Consider the following 17,267-nt stretch of genomic DNA (forward strand, 5'->3'; position numbering starts at 1 on the left):
AATGGTAGTCTCTCCAGGTACTCTCTTAACTCCTTTTGATTTGTCTCAACTCTGAAATGGCTGGTCCTGAAACTGAATTAGTTTTAAATCACTTTACTGTTTCTTGGACTTAATATTAAAAGCAATTTGTGTATAACAGGAACTGGGGAGTTCATAAAGGAATACCATCTTAAGTTTGTCTGAACATTTCCTACCTAAATTGGTTACAAGTAAACTCTTAACATAATTGTAGCCAAAACTTTAGAGAGGGAGGGGTCCATTTTTTTCCATTTGTGCACTTTGTGCATTATCAGTTTTTCCCTTTTCCCTGTAGAGTAGAAGACAGGAATGTGACTCTAAATCCACAAATTGGCAATAGTAACTGACATAGCTTTAAACTTTTTTAGAAAGTTACTAGATAAAGGGACACTTAGCTTAAACTCTGTACGCCAGTTTTACAGAGTTCAGGAAGTTTGTACCATTGCAATACAAGATTCCAAAGCTACATTGCAAACAATGACTTAACCAACTGTACCCCCTGTAAAATAGGTAAATATCCAGGCTTCCATTTTACAGATGAGGAAGCAAAGACACAATTTACATTATCTACTCAAGGTCAAATTAAGTCATGTCTGAATCAGCAGTAAAAACTACATCTCCCCCATATCTATCTTGTACCTAAGTCTACTACATCAGAGTACCCTGTCAGGAAAGTTGCATCCATTTCTTCTGTAAATAAGGGTTACCTATCTTTTATATACTCACTTCCTTGTTCTTAGCCTTAATGCAAAGACGGCCCTCTAAACTGACAAATGAGAATAGCAACATAAGGTGAAGAGTCTGTGGGAAAGAATTTGCCTGTCAAGAGATGTGGATCTATTTTCTGACTATTGGCTGAATCAGTGTGCTACTATGAGGAGGATGTAGGCGGTGGCAGCTTAAACTTTATATATTTATAAACTTCATGCTAAATTCTGCGATAGCAAACCTATTTGTATGTATGGGACTCTTGTGTAAGCGTTTTTCCACAAGTAACAGGTTTCAGAGTAGCAGCCGTGTTAGTCTGTATTCGCAAAAAAAGAAAAAGGAGAACTTGTGGCACCTTAGAAACTAACAAATTTATTTGAGCATAAGCTTTCGTGAGCGACAGCTCACAGTAAGTCTGACATTTCATTTAAAACAAACCAACCTTAGGAGGTGGAAGGTTACCATAAACTTGAAGTTTAAATCCCAGAGTAAATGAGTATTTGAGATTAATTTGAATTTGCTCATTATGTGCATTAGCTTTTACACTTTTGTTTCTCAAACCGTTTTACTCTTTTTTTCTAGGTTGCTCTGACAGCAGTTGTCAGATCTCCTGACAGGAAGCCAGCAGGCATTTCATCTCACTCTCAACGATTCCACCAATATCATACACAAGAAATAATTCCACTAAACCATGGAGGTAAGAGATTTGAGCCAGCTGTTACATTAAATCACAGATCTATACGGACAAGGTTAAGCAGAACTTCTCTTTGAAGACTTGTGTGTAGTAGGGCATAGCATATACTGCATCTTCTCAGAAACATGGTAGGTAGCTAATAGTGCTTGCTACTATTCCAAGACATGCTACTACTTCTTGGTTCCACATAATAGGTGTTTTATGGACCTAAAACAGGCTCCCCAAGGAAATCTCCACAGTTTTAAATTTATCTCCAATTTAAAATTGTTTTGGCTCATGTTTGGTGAAAATACTCTTGCCTTCTGTGTGGGAGTACCCCCTAACCCTTCAGTTTAACAGATTGAACTGTTTGCAAGCTTAAAGATAAAATGCCCCTGTACAAAGTACAACCCCTTCTGCTTCCTATAAAAATGTACAATCTGGCAGGGCTAAGGTCTAGCTGTAAACCTGTGTGCTGTTTTTCAAGACAACTTCAGTAGTAGGTTCTACACTATCAAATTCCGGCTTATATTGAATGCAAATCTTTCATCACGTTAATGGTGCTATTTTAATAAGGTACTTTGATTTGAGCCAACCATTCTTACTCAGGTAGGAGCTATCACTTCATGCAGTAGTCTCTAATAGACTGCTCCAGTGGAGCTATACAAAGAACTCCTTTACAGCAAATTCATGCTGGCCAGTTTTCATCTGTCAAGAGGTAGTCAGTTTTTCTATACAGTGAAGCTGGAAATATGCATATCAAGACCACCACGAACAAACACACAAGGGCATTTAAAAAAGAACTGGCAGGATGTGATCCAATGGCTGCCCTGGCTCTTTGCTCTTAGAGCAAAAGAGAACAACATCTTGCATCTAGAACAAAATAGCTTGCTGGTGTTCTAGCAGAATCACTAACTTTCTCCAAACTTTTTTTTTTTGTAGAAGAATGCTGACATTTAAACAACGCTAACAGCTGTATGGCTAGGAATGACACTCCTTCTAGCCCCTGGTCCAAAAATACAACCTGAAGACTGCTACCTCATTAGCTTGGAAGTCTGGATAACCAGACACCATACAGGCACCTGTCAAGGCAGCATGGTCTCCCATTCCTGAATATTTTTTCCATGTTAATAGTGGCTGTACGCTTCTGTCAGTACTGTAAAGTTTTGTATGGCACTGTAACTTAAGCAAGAGATAACGGTAATATTTATGTTAAAGCCTGGTGTTAATGTGAGAGGAATTTTATTCTGGGGTACAAAGGTTGCAACAATTATCTCAAATCTTTAACAAATTTAATTTAAAGAACCACCACCACAAATTTGAACTTCTGTGGTATTGACACACAAATCTGGTAATAGTTCCTTCATCTGCTGTCAAACAAATGCCATTATTCCTCTGCCTTGATGCACATTACTTTGAATGGAATATTTTACACAAAATAAAGTTTGTACTGATTCTAAGATGTTTATGTACCATTACGGTCCCTTGTTTTACATTAAATTTGGTATTTAACTTTTCATAAAGATCATATCAGAGCTGTACTAAGAGTGCCCAGCACCATGTTTGTCACACTTAAATACCAGCAGTGTGAAAGGTTGCTATTAAGGCAGTGTCTAGGGCTACAGGCCCCAAACTCCTTTCACCTCAGATTTGGTACAGAAAGAAAAGCACAAAGGATGGGGGGAATGCAGTGGGACCTAGTGGGGGGAGGGTGGGTTGACAGAGTTGGCAAGCTTCCTATGCAGCTTCCTGGACACAGTCAGTATGTCCATGCAGCTCCTAGGGGGAGGGCCCGCAGCCAATGGGTGGTGCCTGCAGGCAGGGAAACTGCACAGAGCACCCTGGGCCCCCAGTCTAGGAGCTGCAGGCACCCCAAAACTGCTGCTGGCCCAGCAACTTCCTGGCTTGGGCAGCCCTTGAGCCAGCCCCACGGGCTCCTGTAAGAGTCATGGAGTCCATGACTTTTACCTCTAGTTACATTCAAAAATGTCTGCCACTGTTGCCACCTAGAAAGTATACCTCAGAGAATAGAGCCAGAATGTCCGACCAATTCACATCACCCAAATTGACTGAACCCCAAATTTTTATTTATGCAGTTCAGTAAGTGTGCAATAAGTGTTCAAGTGTCTACAGGTCATACAGGCCTCAAGTGAATTCCAAGGTGGTATGGAGACCACATCTCTCTAAAGGTTGGGTTTTCTACTTAAAACTGGCTTTCGGGATTTTCTCTCTAACAAGTCACTTGATAATGTGTTCAATTCTGTACTCACTAATTAGATGAGCTAGGATTTAACATGGAGTTTTTAAAAAAAAACAAAAAACAAAAAAAACCACACCACTTGTGGTCAGTGATTTGATGCCAAAACAGTTTAAGTTAATCTTGCATATAGGCTACATTTGAAGAAATTAAATCAAATTGAATTAACTGCATCTTGTTATAGTCTTAATAGAATTGGGTCAATAGTTTAAGTAACTCAGGCAGTCGCAACCCTTCCTTTACAGGGAATTTGCATGTTCAAGTTTTGTTGGTTGTAAATAGTCAGTAGGAAGAGAGACCAGACAGATGTTAGAAGTTTAATGGGAAGAGGGAGAAGTCTTGAAGTGCACTGAGATAGTACTGCTAGAAGAGTCTTTAAAGCAGAAACATTGGGAGTGATCTCTCTAACACAGCCCTTCTTTCAGGCCCCCCACCAAAACCCTTGACCTCTCTGGAAAGGTCTGCCCTGTTATCCCTCCATGATATCTGAACAACCCTGTTCTCATGGCTTTGAGATATATTTATGCAGCTGGAAGATTCCACTTTCAGATGCTGGAAGTTTAATTTGTAACTTATATTTACTCATACACAATGGTCAGATCCACCACTGCACAGCAGCTGCTTTGCATTGCTCAGGCAATGATTAGAAAAAATTTAAAGGATACTGTATGTCACTTCTATCACAAGGAGATTCCTAGATTAATTAAGTATGTAAACCAGCATTACAGGGGCAGGAAATTCAGATGTAATAAATCCAAACATGTTATGGAAATAATTAGGCACCTAGGCAACCTCAAGTCTGCTCTATAGAGAGGAAATTAAAAATAAATGAACTCTTTGAGAGGATCCAAACATTAAAGTATCCTTAATCTTAACTCAGTTTCCTGAGTTTGTAATGCTCATTTCTGTATTCAGATGGAGAGGAAACCCTGACAAAGTATAGTACAATAGCAAGGGGCCTGCCTACCCTACAGCTGTCTTAGATTATAAACTCAATATATATTGAGTTTTCTAGGAATCCCTTCCTCATATTAAATGAATATAGAAGTATACATTAACTTTCCCCAAGCAAGATTCTAGAGGCATTGTGCACTAGTTAATCTTCACCTACTTGCATGGTCCAGGCTGTTAAACTTGTGATAAGTGGAAGTGCCACTTAAGTAATTCAGCCAAGCTTCCTTTCCGGTCATTGTACAATTTTAAATCCACACTATGAATCCTAAGTCCTCAGACAGTAGGTGTCCCACTTAGCAAGGCAAGTGCTGGAAAATGTATTTATGTACAGGTTGTGTACGCGATGTAGCTGCTGAACATTTCTAGCACATATATACACAGTGTTTTAGACTGAATGTGGCTTGAAGCATAAAAATTAAGACAAAAAATATTTATCGGTTGAAAGCATTTCATGAAAGCCATGTTGCATGTGAACTCTGCTTAGAAGACCAATACTGCATTTGTGAAATTAAAGGCTTGGGGGTCAACCCTTCCATTTCCAGTTGACTAGCTAATGAATGGTCATTAACCCAAAGGCCCTTTCTGCAACCTTAACATAAAAGTGGTTAAAGAATCTTCACACAGATTACATCAATTTCCAAAACAAAGTATTATATCTGATTAGAAGTACATACATAACAGCAAAATTCTGGTTTGGCCATACAATGTTTTTGAAGGCAGAGGGACACTTTAGTACTCTTACTAGAGCTTTAAGAGTTGTGGGAGATTCCAGTAATAACTGGAGGAGTGCACATACGGATAAGACATACTTTGTTCTAACTAAGCAGCAAGGGAAGTGGAAGCAGCAAGTTATATAGAAAGCTTTCAACCTACACAATTGCTTTTATAAGAACTGTTTTAGGAGCATAACCTAGAACTAGTTTACAGAGCAAGCCACCAACATGACTAAATCCACTAGGTGTTCAAGACCTGCTTTATAGTGCAGCTGGACAGTATACATGGTTGACATAAATCTCACTCAATGCACTAAGAAAAGGAGTACTTGTGGCACCTTAGAGACTAATAAATTTATTAGAGCATAAGCTGTAGCTCACGAAAGCTTATGCTCAAATAAATTGGTTAGTCTCTAAGGTGCCACAAGTACTCCTTTTCTTTTTGCGAATACAGACTAACACAGCTGCTACTCTGAAACCTGTCAATGCACTAGTTAGTATATTATATATATATATATATATATATATATATATATATATATATATATATATATATATATATATATTTTTTTTTTACACACACACACACACACACACACACACACACACACACACACACAGCTGTACAATCAGCACCTGTTAAGTGTTACTGCCCAGATTCATTTCACCTTCAAGCACATTTTGTCACTTCAATGATTTATTACAGAGGTGAGTGCTCTCTACTCCAAGTATGTGGATCTACTTAGAGGTTGGAAGATTGTTTGCCTTCATGTTTAACTTAGAGGGAACCATCAAGCAAGTGGTTCTTGTACTTCCAAGCAGTTGAAAATTAGCTGGTGCCCAGCAATCACCAGTGGCATACCCCACCACGGCACAAAGGCAGAGGGCCCTTCTTTGCTAGCAGAGTTATAGGTACTGAGAAATTCAAGTTTTGGTAATTCTGAACAAATCAAGTTCTCCGAGATGAGATCCATGTGTAGTCAGTTTCTGTCTGGCTACCGAGATTACAAGAATGCAAAGCAAGAAATGGAGTGAAGCATTACTTACATAAACCAAGTCTTGTCAGAAGCAGCAGGACAGATAGGCAGAGTATTTTAGATTCTAAAAGTCCATGGGATGATTAAACCAACTCATGAAAGTCTCAAATAAGGCAACCCACTATAATTTATCTAGATACAGGTACTTTATTTACAAATATTTAGATTAATAGCATTGTTACACCAAATGAAGAGTACAGCAGTCCAAACAAGTCTTTTGTCACAGAAACAATGAGACCTACTGTAACTTACTTTGAGAATAAGGGCATTGCACCTCAACTAGCTGTAGTTATTAGAATGCTGTTTACTTCACCCAAATTTTGTTTCATCAGCAGGTCATGGTCCCTGGGCAACCCCTATGCGGTGCAACTTTGTTTTAGCAAAATGCATCAGCCATAAATTTTTTAACATTATACCAATCTACTTTAATAATCTTAGGTTTAAAAAAGACTAACCAGACAAAAAACAAGTGACAGTGCACAAGTTACCCAAATCCTATTGTCTGCACATTTCAGTTTTGGCTTTTATTTAACATTGACTGTACAATACTCCGGTACACTCTTTGCTTAGAAGTCTGAACGTTTGATAGTTTCTCTTAGTGTCTATAGAGAGGGATTTTAAGACTACTTTGTATTTTAAACACTGCAGTTTGACTAAATATTGAATGAATGGTGGGTACAACAAAAGCATGTTATATCTTCCTTAGCCACTTATTCTTTCCTCCTGCCACCTCTAAATCAAATTTGAAGTTTCAGAAATGAAAATTCGATTTCATGTGAAGCATAGTACTGGGTATAAATACACTGGTCTAACCAAATAGAAAATACCACATGTACTTTAACAAAGTCTGCATATGCCTGGATACTATTTGAGCTCTCCGATTTTTATAAAGAGTACTTTCAACATGTGTAATTTTATGAAGGCAGTGTTCTAAATGCTTTTAATAAGAGGGGACCCTAATTGTTTTAAAAAAGTTTCACAGTAGTGTAAATAAAAATGCAAAAGTAGTTAAAAATCCCTAGAGAGTTCTAACTGTCCAGTTCAGAATCTGACCACTCCAAAAAAGGTATAAAAGCATAAAATGTGTAATAGAACCATTCTATACAATGCAAGGCAGGAAATTAAGCCCAATGCAAAATGCTTACAAAAAGAGAGAAGCAGGTTAGCACACTGTTGATTGCACACAAACAGGGTTAATAAAGAGGCCTAGATATACCACAGTGCAAAGATGGAACAAAGACAGATATTCCACTAGTGTTAATATCGTTGCATTGGGAGTAGAGTTTCCCAGCACAATGCCCACTGTTGACACCAAGGAGTTAAGCCTATGTTATTGAACTGCAGTTACATCTATTTTTGTACTAAATGGGGCAACGTGGTCACATAGATCATACTGTACAAACTGATATTTTCTTATATACTGTTCTAATGCCAGTAATCAATTTATTTTCTTCATTAAAATCATATACACAGAATGTATTTAACTGTTAGCTCAGTTCCTTCAAATTTTATACATATTTACGCTCTGTTAACAAATGTAAAGGATAAAATGGCAAAAAATGATGTAAAGCTACTGAGCACAAGAAGAAAGAGTGGACTGTTTTCCCTGTGCTAGGCTAAGACAGAAGTAAGTTGTATACTCCTGTAACAAGCTAGCCCACCAACATACACACCCACCACAGGGAATTCCTCCAACAAAAGCACATTGTTATAGAGCCCCTTTTCTACCATCAAGTCATTTCACAGCAAATAAACATCAGTTACTATGGACAGATTTAGAACAGTTACAGATGGGAAAGGAAGGCTGAAGAACCATAAAATTAAACCGTACAAGAAAAGGCCCTGCAAAAGTGTAAAATCATGAGTCCAGCATCAGTGCTCAATTTAAATCATGTATTGGTGACACTATCACATGGACAACTGGAAAAAAAACTTCTAGATTTACCATGCAGGAGAGGTTTTATTACTCTACTTGCCTTTGATAACCTGATTACATCTAAAGTTGTTTAGCAGTTTAGTATTGTGTTAAACTGTTGTCTCGGAGTTTAATTAAACCCAGTAAGATGTACAGAAGACAATGAAGCAGTCAAAAGTACTGCTTCCAACAGAGGTGAAAGGTCAAAAAATGGAGCCATGGAATAGAGGTCACTAGCAGCCACAGCCTTCTCTCTGGGGCTGGGGTTCACTGGTTAGTCGACCCCCCTGCGGAGCTGAAGGTTTGTGTTGTACACCTGACTCTGCGGCATTCAAATCCAGGCTTCCATCTTGGATATTCTGATAGATTTTCTTGGCAGCCTCCAGGAATGCATCTTCAACATTCTCTCCTCTTAAAAAGGAGCAGCAAAATTAATTTGAGTTGCACACTATATTACATTCTAGATTGAATGAGAAGTCATGAATGTGCTTGGCCTACCATCCACCTCTTTCAGTCACTAGCTGAGATTTTCTAATAGTAGCAATTATGCATTGATTTTATGTTCTGTAAGAACAGCTAAAAAGACAGAAAAAGCTGGGTACAGTCCAATGTTCCCAACCTGAAGCAGCTATCCCCTTAGAAGATTTTGAAAAAGTAAACTGTCTAATGAAGTCCTATAGATTACCAGGCAACGGGGACAGTTTTCAGATGCTATCTCCAGCTTTAGGGGGAAAGAATCAAATCTGTCAGTTCACCCTTGAAGTAAATTAGCCATTAGTACTGTTGGACTTCAAAATACATCAGTTTTAAAATAGGCTGCACAACAGAGATGGGCTTTTTCACCCCCCCCAAGAATTTTCATATAATGGATTTTGACAGTTATAATAGAAGGCACAATAATCTGTGGTCGTAACTTGCATCAACTGTTCTATTAGTTTCTGTAAATCTTTCTAAGTTAGGGTTTACTTGTTTTTTGAGTTTGCATCATCTACCATAGCACCTGTTGCATAGCACTGATCAGATGTGATATCCTCTCAATGGTCTCACTATTAGCTCAGTACTAGCAGCTACAGATGGGAAAAGAACTGTAGTTCTGGTTTGGAGGATTTTGAGATTTCAGAATTTGGTTTCATTCTAATTTGAAAGAAAAAAGTTTTAAAATTCTCAGCAAAAAAAAAAATGAATTATTGCTCTCTGCCCAGTTCTACCAGCAGACCTGGCACTGGAGCAGCATGCCTGATGGCCTATACTGGAGCGGGGGACCCTGGTAGCCCAGGTTGCCAAGCTGCGAGCCTGAAGCTGTTCTCCCCAGCAGGCAGGATTCTCAGCTGAATTCTGTTGAACAGACAAGATCCACAAAACATTACAGTTCTGACAAATCAGCAAGTTGCAATGAACTTTAAGTTTTCCAACTAGCTCCATTAGCAACTGCTAGAGAAGTTTTACCAGTGTGAACACAGTAGAGTGAAGCCCTTATAATCTGTACAGCGACATGCTATTAGTGAAGCCTCTGAATTAAAAAAAAACAAACAAACAAAAACAAAAACTATACTTGTTAGTGCTGCAAGGTGCTATGGTAGGCCTGGTTTCTATTAAGAGTGTTCCTAGACTTGTCAAGCCATATAGGCTTACCACACTGTGAGAACACAAATATATAGGTCAAATAGATCTCATAATTCCTACAAAAATAAATTATAGAAATCCCAGATACGTAGAACTGGACCTTGCTAAGTTATCTAGTTCAGTCCTCTGCACTGAGGCAAGGTTAAGTGTTATCTTCTAGACCATCCCTGACAGGTGTTTGACTAACCTGTTCTTAAAAGCCTTCAATAAGGGAGATTCTACAACCTCTGTAAGTAATTTGTTCCAGAGTTTAACTATCCTGACAGTTAGGAAGTTTTTCCTAACATTTAACCTAAATCTCCCTGGCTGCAATTTAAGCCTGCTGCTTCTTGTCCTGTCCTTGATGGTTATGGGGAACAATTTGTCACCCTATTCTTTTGGGGAGGTTACAAGGAAACTCCCTACAGCAGCTTCTGGCATCACATTACCCCAATCCAGCAATAGTACCTGTCATGTAGCTGCATAGCCTTGTACAGGTGCAAGTGCTCTGCACTCCATACAGGAGAAGTTTCACACTTCAAGTCTGAACTCCGACCACCACAGAACTGGCACGGTCATTAAAATGAGGAAGCTGCACAATTAGACCAGTGTAATTTAATCAGTTAAAGTCAGCTTGCAGCTTAAAGCACACACAATAAAGTGCTCCATTTTATCAGTGCAACTCTGATGGAGGAAGTTTGCGTGAGGTCTTAAATGAAATTAGTTTAGTAGTTTCGGTTTCCAATTGGACATTTTTTTTGTTTGGTTTGTTTAAATGCCAGCTCATCACAATTCAGCAACTGTTTGCTTGGAAGATGGCCCAAAAGCAGAGTAACAAGATGGTTATTACAAGTTAAGGTTAAGATGAAGCAAAAATGCTAGGCATGCTCTATTCCCCCATCTCCTGATGATATTTTTACTGCAATCTAACCTGAGAAATCAAGTTCACTTTCACCCACAAAACCACAGACTAAGTCCCTCTATGAAAATGTATACTAAACTTAAGAATGTCTCTCTGGGAAGTGTGGTCTTTTTGCTCAAAGTCCAGGGAACCTAAACATATCATCATCAGATAGTAGGTCTATCACTTACGTTTTTGCACTTGCTTCAAGGAACAACAACCCTATTTAGAAACAAAAATTGAAATTGTTAGGGTACATGAAATACTTCAAGAGAACCATATTGTAGTCACTGAATTTTGAATCCTGAGAAACACGTGAGGGCCCACTGAAATTTCATGCTAAATAATACTTTTGAAAGTATTTAAGGTTCTTTTTTTAAATACGATGTCAATACGCAAATTGCATTCCTAGTAGTAAGATAAGCCAAGTTAGCAGACTATTCGAGGCAAAGTAGAAGTTTTATATACAACTAAGTTACTTTGAAAAAAAAGTGTGCTTTAAACAGCTTCCAGTTATGAATGCAGAAGGTTCACTTTAAAACCTCTAACCTCATTGAAATATAACAGCACAAAAGAAAAGGAAACAAACCATTTTCTTCTGCAAATTGTTTAGCTTCTTCATATGTAACATCTCTCTGTGCTTCCAGATCTGCTTTATTTCCTATGAGGATTATCACCTGGTTCAGAACAGAAAAATGTTAGCCTGGAAAATAGTTCAACTGCCTTTTAACCCCCACTCCAAATCAAGTTACTATTAAACAAAGGTTTCCTCCACAAGGCATGAAATTAGAATAATGGCAACTCACACACACACCCTGCCCATGATAAATGGGAGAGTGCTATGGCACTCACAGGGTCTCTCCCAGCGCTCAAAACAAACAAAACAAATAAAAAAAAATAAAAACAAAAAACAAAAAAACCCACCTCCATGAGGGGAATAGCTCAGAGTGCGGCTCCCAGTGCTCATGCTCAGTCTACACTGGCACTTTGCAGTGCTGAAACTTGCAGCACTCAGGGGGGTGTTTCACACCCCTGAGCAGAAAGCTGCAGCACTGTAAAGTGCTAGTGTAGACAAGCCCTAAGATAGGCAGCTAAGCAGTAGGAAGTGCACCTCTTTCTCCTTCTCCCCTCCTCTGCCCAGGAAGAGGAAGTTGATACAAACTCTCCCAGATCAGAGGGTCTGCAGATGTCCAGGACCTCTGCAAGCTTTCATACAGCATTGCTACCACTGTCTGTCCCTAAACTATGAGCATTCCCTCCCGAAAAAACAGGCAGACCCATTTATTTGATTAGGGTGACTAGACAGCAAATGTGAAAAAATCAGGACGGGGGTTGAGGGGTTAATAGAAGCCTATATATATATATAAGAAAAAGGCCCAAAAATTGGGACTGTCCCTATAAAATCAGGACATCTGGTCACCCTACGTTTGATAGGCAAGACTCAGTAAAACTGAGGACACTGCCCAAAAGTTTAAATGACAGGTCACCCGCGCACAGTCCCTCACTCTAGCAAGTAGGGCAGACTAGTGATAGTATCTTGTTTCTCTAGCGACATCACCATAAAGACAGGAATGATAAGAACTCCAGATGCCACATTCAACCCTTCTCCACTATAGTATTCCCATGGCCTGAGGGTTTGTGAAAAAAAAAAAATACAGGTTTATTCTAAACATGACTCTGTTGAAGGAGGCCTATCTCATACCTACCTCGTATGTATTCAGAGTCACCTGCTGATTTGATTTGAATGCATACTAAAAACAAAAAAAAAACCCACAAATATTGCAGAGGCAACCCAAGAGTAGGAAAGGGATTGTTCTGCAATCAGAAATGCACTAACAGGAAGAACACGTCTTGACTTTCAGAGTCAGACATATATGAAGTCTTAGGTCTTGTCTACACTACCAGCCAGATCAACGGGCAGCGATCGATCCAGCGGGGGTCGATCTATCATATCTAGTATAAACATGATAAATCAACCGCCTATCGCTCTAGCATCGACTCCAGTAGCCCACTTCAATGAGAAGCGCAAGATGCTCTCCCATCGACACACCGTAGTGAAGTCACCATGTTAAGTAGATCTAAGTATGTCTACTTCAGCTACGTTATTCATGCAGCTGAAGTTGCGTTACTTAGATTGATTCCCCTCCCCGATGCATAGGCCAACCCTTACAAAGCATTTTAATTAGAGAGACATAAGATTAGAAGCACACTACAGGAGCTGGAAAGTCTTTTGGCCTCCAAGAGGGGAAAAGAGAACCCTGGAAGACAGACATTGGGTAGTTCCTTTGGATAAGATTTAAGCCCACAATCAAATTGAGAAGAACAAAATAAGTTATTACTAAGTAAAGGACAAGTTAAACTTTCAGTTTAAAAGCAACGAGTTGTGGTGAGAAGAGGGGCAGAAGAAAAAGTCAAAGGTATGTTCAATATTAAGATCTAAAGCTAGGAGTAGACAACCTGGAATAAACTCATAGCATGCGATACATCAAGGACAGCACACTGTAAGCTTACTTAAAAGAATATTACCATGTATCAAGGAAATCCAAGGTTGAAACAAATGTATTCCTTGCTTTGGGATAAAAAGTTTTTAAAAACATAAAAAGCAGTCCAACTTACAGTATTTGGATTGGTGAGGTTCCTTGCATCTGTCAACCAGCTGCTTAAATGGTTATATGTGCTTCTTCTGTGAAGAGCCAAGTGAGGAGAATTTAACTATAGTATGTAGTTACTCCCAATAGTACACTTTTCAGAATTTTAGTGTTTAAAAGATAGGTTTGTCCAGAGATGAAGTGATAATTTCTGTTCTGAATTCAGAATAGAACTTAAGCAACTCAGTCAACCCATGAAGCAGCACAAACTCTGGAGCATAGGCTAGCTACATCAAATGCAGTATTACTGCTTTCCATGAGGGCAACATGTTAAGACACAGTGATGTATTAAACTCATTAAAAGATTTTCTATCTAATACTCAAAGAATACTGCACTGTAGAATACTACTTAGGTAACACTGCATAAGATTGTGTTCTTTAAGCAAAACCTATTTCCAGCAAATTAGGATGCATGAGATGGAGAGAAAGTATAAGGCGGCGGAAAAACCTGGACATGAAACCACACACTTAAGGACAAGGATGTGCCTGCAACTGTGCCCCAAACGTATGAGGATTTAGCTTGTGGAATGCTCATTAAGTTTGTTCTTTACTTAGAAGACAGGCAATACCTTCAGGTAACTTTTTTTTCTAAGCCATCAAGTCCCATTGATCATTCTGTATCAACTATTCCTTTAAAAACTGATAATTAAAATATTTACTCTTATCTGACTGTATATTCTTCAGCAGATCAATAGCTGAGCTTACTCAAATGAAGGGAATTTGGACTGACAAGGTGGATGAGAATCTCTTATTGGACCAACTTCTGTTGGTGAGAGACGCTTTAAACTTTAAAGCCACAGAGAGCTCTTCTTCAGGTCTGGGAAAGGTACTCCCAGGAGCACCACTAAACCCAAGGAGCAACAGATTTTTTAGCATAAGTAGTTAACCATTCAAGGTGAAGTGGCTCGTTAACACCTCTGCACTCATGGGGGGGGTGCGCTAAATGGGTTACAGATTGTTATAAAAAGCCATAAATCCAGTGTCTGAGACACTAAAAATCATGGACTGAACAGAGTTATGAATTTAAGCTCCCAGGCTCATCTTTTGAAAGTGTTATGCAGGCTTCCTTTGAGGATGAGAACTGATAGGTCAGAGTGACTGCTTTGTGAAGAAAAAAAAAAGTGTTCGTCCACAGGTGATATCGTGTTTTTGTGTTCTTTTCCTGTGAGTTAATTCAAGAGCATAGTGATTGTCTATTTTCACCCACAGAGTTATTGGGGCATTTAGTGCACTGAATGTAGTATACCACATGATGTGACAGGTAGGCATAGGATCTATGGATCTTGAAAAGTTGGGGGGAAGGGAGAAAGTCATGTAGCAGTAGAGATATGTCTGCAAGTTTTGCATCTTTTCTGGCACGGTCTGATGCTGCTTTGAGTTGGTATGCCCTGGTCTGTGAGGAATTTGGATTGCACGTGGAATCAAAGCCATGAAATGACAATGGCCTCTTTTGAAGGAGCCTAATTGGTGTATGCCTGCATCCCTGCAAGAAGGTTTTTGTATGCTTTGCTCCTTATTTTGGAAAGAGCTCACAAGTTCTTCTTACCCTGTGAACAGCCTATTAACCATTTCCTAAAAGAAACACCTTGCATTCCCAGCCTCTAAAAAGGAGCTACATCAGACATGTGCCGAGTACCCTCTAATCATTTCTACATCGCAATGCAACTTAAGTTTCAAAACACAGCTTCTCCACGCATTGCATCATTTTATTCATTGTTCTAAATTTTTAACCCACCATTCATTTCTTCATGGACAACTAAAACAAAAAAAATTTTTAGTTCTCTAAATACACACAATAAGGGATGTGTAGCAAGGTATTAAATGGGTGCCTCAAAACCACCACCACTTAGAGAAGTGTGTAGAGTACAAGACATTCATTCATCTGCAACCTGACCGTGAATATTCAGTTGTTTTTCCATACTGAATCAAATATGCTGATAAGATGTATATCGTTGGTATACCTACACGCAAGTCAATTACAGATTATACACCAAAAAGAAAGGTAGTTGCAGTTGGGAATGTAATTTATGACTATTAGTTAAGACCTTGAAGATATTTAGTTTTACTCTGAAACTATTTCAGTGACAGGGAAGTTACTACATCTTCAAAATATCAAGTCTTTGCTATAAAAAAAAAAAAAAGACGACTACACCAAGTTTGAGTGTGTACAAGCAGCTAGCTACTCGCTATTTATTGTATTCCTTCCCATTCAGGGAAAGCTAGGCCACCTCTGTTTGAAAGACTACAAAATAAATGGGAGAGTTCAAGAACAGGCCAGAACTACGGCCCACGGCCCGGATCCAGCCCTCGGGGCTTTGGATCCGGCCTGCGGGACTGCCCCCCGTGGTGCCGTAGGCCCTGCACCACTCTCAGAAGCAGCCAGCACCATGTCTGGGGGGGGAAGGGAGGGAAGGAAATATGGCAGAGGGCCCCGGGAACGGCAGCCAATGGGAGCTTTGGGGGAGGTACCTGGAGGCATGGCCAGGGCAGTGCGCAGAGCGCTGTGCACCCCCCCAGGGGCCGCACAGGATCGTGGTGCCAGCTGCTTCCCGGAGCGGAGCGGCGTGGCATGGGGTCTTGGCAGGCATGCAGGGAGCCTGCCCTGGCCCCAGGGCGCACTGCTGCCACCCCAGAGCCGCTTTAAGTAAGCGGTACTGGGCAAGCACCCAAACCCCTCCTGTACCCTGTCCCCCAACTCCCTGCCCTGAGCCCCCAGCCACACCCTGCACCCCTCCTGGACCCCAACTCCCTGCCTGCTGCACCCCTCCTGGACCTCAACCCCCTTCCCTACGCCCCCTCATATATCCCACATATCTGCCCCAATCCCTTGCCTGAGCCTGTTCCAGCACACTGCAGCCCCTCCTGCACCACAACCCCCTGCCCTGCATACAATTTCCCCACCCAGATGTGGCCCTGGGCCCAAAAAGTTTGCCCACTCCTGGGCCGGAAGCTTTTTAATAGATCTTTGCAACAGAATGCCATATCCCAGAATTCCACTACATACTATCTCCAGGGTAGACAACTTGAGTCTGGGAGTATTCTCATATCCCCATCATGAAAAAATAAAATAAAAACAGAAACTAAATTCCATACCCTGAAATCTTGAGAGACAGACAGAACCACCTTTCAGGTAAGATAGTTTAAATAAGTTGGCAGAATGCAGTAACATCACAATGCCTGAAGGGGGAAAGTCAATAACGGACGTTTCCAAGGAGAAGCGTGTTTATGCAGGATATTGAGATTCTGAAGTTTCACATTAACCAAAGTCAATTTGAAAGTAAACTACCAGTGCTTTACTTTTTAAACAGCCATTTGTAGAAGGGAGGGAAATAAAGGGGAGCCTACATAAAGGGTGAAATCCACTAACCAGATACCCAACTAGTTTAGAAAACAAGAGGACTGAGACCCAGAAAAAGTAGTCATATACATACAATGTAGTGACATTGTAAAGCAGTGTCCCAAACAGGCTTGGAAATAAATTGGTAGTCATACCACATGTTCTATTTTAGCTATAGCTACAGGTGACAAAAATCATACAATATCTTACCTAGTAATATCATAGACCATGAGCGCTCCTGCTGCTCCTCTGTAGTAGCTTCGTGTTACAGCCCTAAATCGCTCTTGTCCTGCTGTGTCCCAGATCTGCAGTTTAATTTTTTGGCCACTAACTTCAATTATTCTTGTACCAAATTCGACCCCAATTGTGTGGGGACAGTCAGCCATAACTGTCACAGAAAGATAAATCAGAGGTTCACATCTTCTGCTAGAAGTCTTCTCCCTCTTACAGAGGAAGATTTTAGTAATGCCATCTTTCATATTGGGGGGGGAAAACCAAACCCCT

General features: G+C 40.0%; 2 protein-coding genes across 5 annotated transcripts in view; one reads left to right on the forward strand and one right to left on the reverse strand.

The window, feature by feature from the left end:
- The window catches only part of CNTRL (centriolin), a 59,179-nt gene extending 56,320 nt beyond the window's left edge, over nucleotides 1-2,859 (forward strand). The window contains exons 43-44 of one of the 2 annotated variants that reach the window (XM_043498762.1): nucleotides 1,309-1,423; nucleotides 2,342-2,859. In XM_043498762.1, the coding sequence (XP_043354697.1) occupies nucleotides 1,309-1,423; nucleotides 2,342-2,352 (126 nt within the window). In that variant the 3' untranslated portion in view covers nucleotides 2,353-2,859. Of the gene's footprint in view, nucleotides 1-1,308; nucleotides 1,424-2,338 lie in introns of both variants that reach the window. The other variant, XM_043498763.1, reaches the window with a different exon arrangement.
- Nucleotides 2,860-6,487: 3,628 nt separating this feature from the next.
- Nucleotides 6,488-17,267, reverse strand: part of RAB14 (RAB14, member RAS oncogene family) — a 32,726-nt gene continuing 21,946 nt past the window's right edge. For all 3 annotated transcript variants that reach the window (XM_038374228.2, XM_038374224.2, XM_038374222.2), the window contains 5 exons: nucleotides 16,974-17,151; nucleotides 13,395-13,461; nucleotides 11,368-11,455; nucleotides 10,970-11,000; nucleotides 6,488-8,686 (listed from right to left, as the gene is read on the reverse strand). In XM_038374228.2, the coding sequence (XP_038230156.1) occupies nucleotides 8,509-8,686; nucleotides 10,970-11,000; nucleotides 11,368-11,455; nucleotides 13,395-13,461; nucleotides 16,974-17,151 (542 nt within the window). In that variant the 3' untranslated portion in view covers nucleotides 6,488-8,508. The remainder of the gene's footprint in view (nucleotides 8,687-10,969; nucleotides 11,001-11,367; nucleotides 11,456-13,394; nucleotides 13,462-16,973; nucleotides 17,152-17,267) is intronic.

Source organism: Dermochelys coriacea, chromosome 16 (assembly GCF_009764565.3).
Source record: "Dermochelys coriacea isolate rDerCor1 chromosome 16, rDerCor1.pri.v4, whole genome shotgun sequence".
NCBI lineage: Eukaryota > Metazoa > Chordata > Testudines > Dermochelyidae > Dermochelys > Dermochelys coriacea.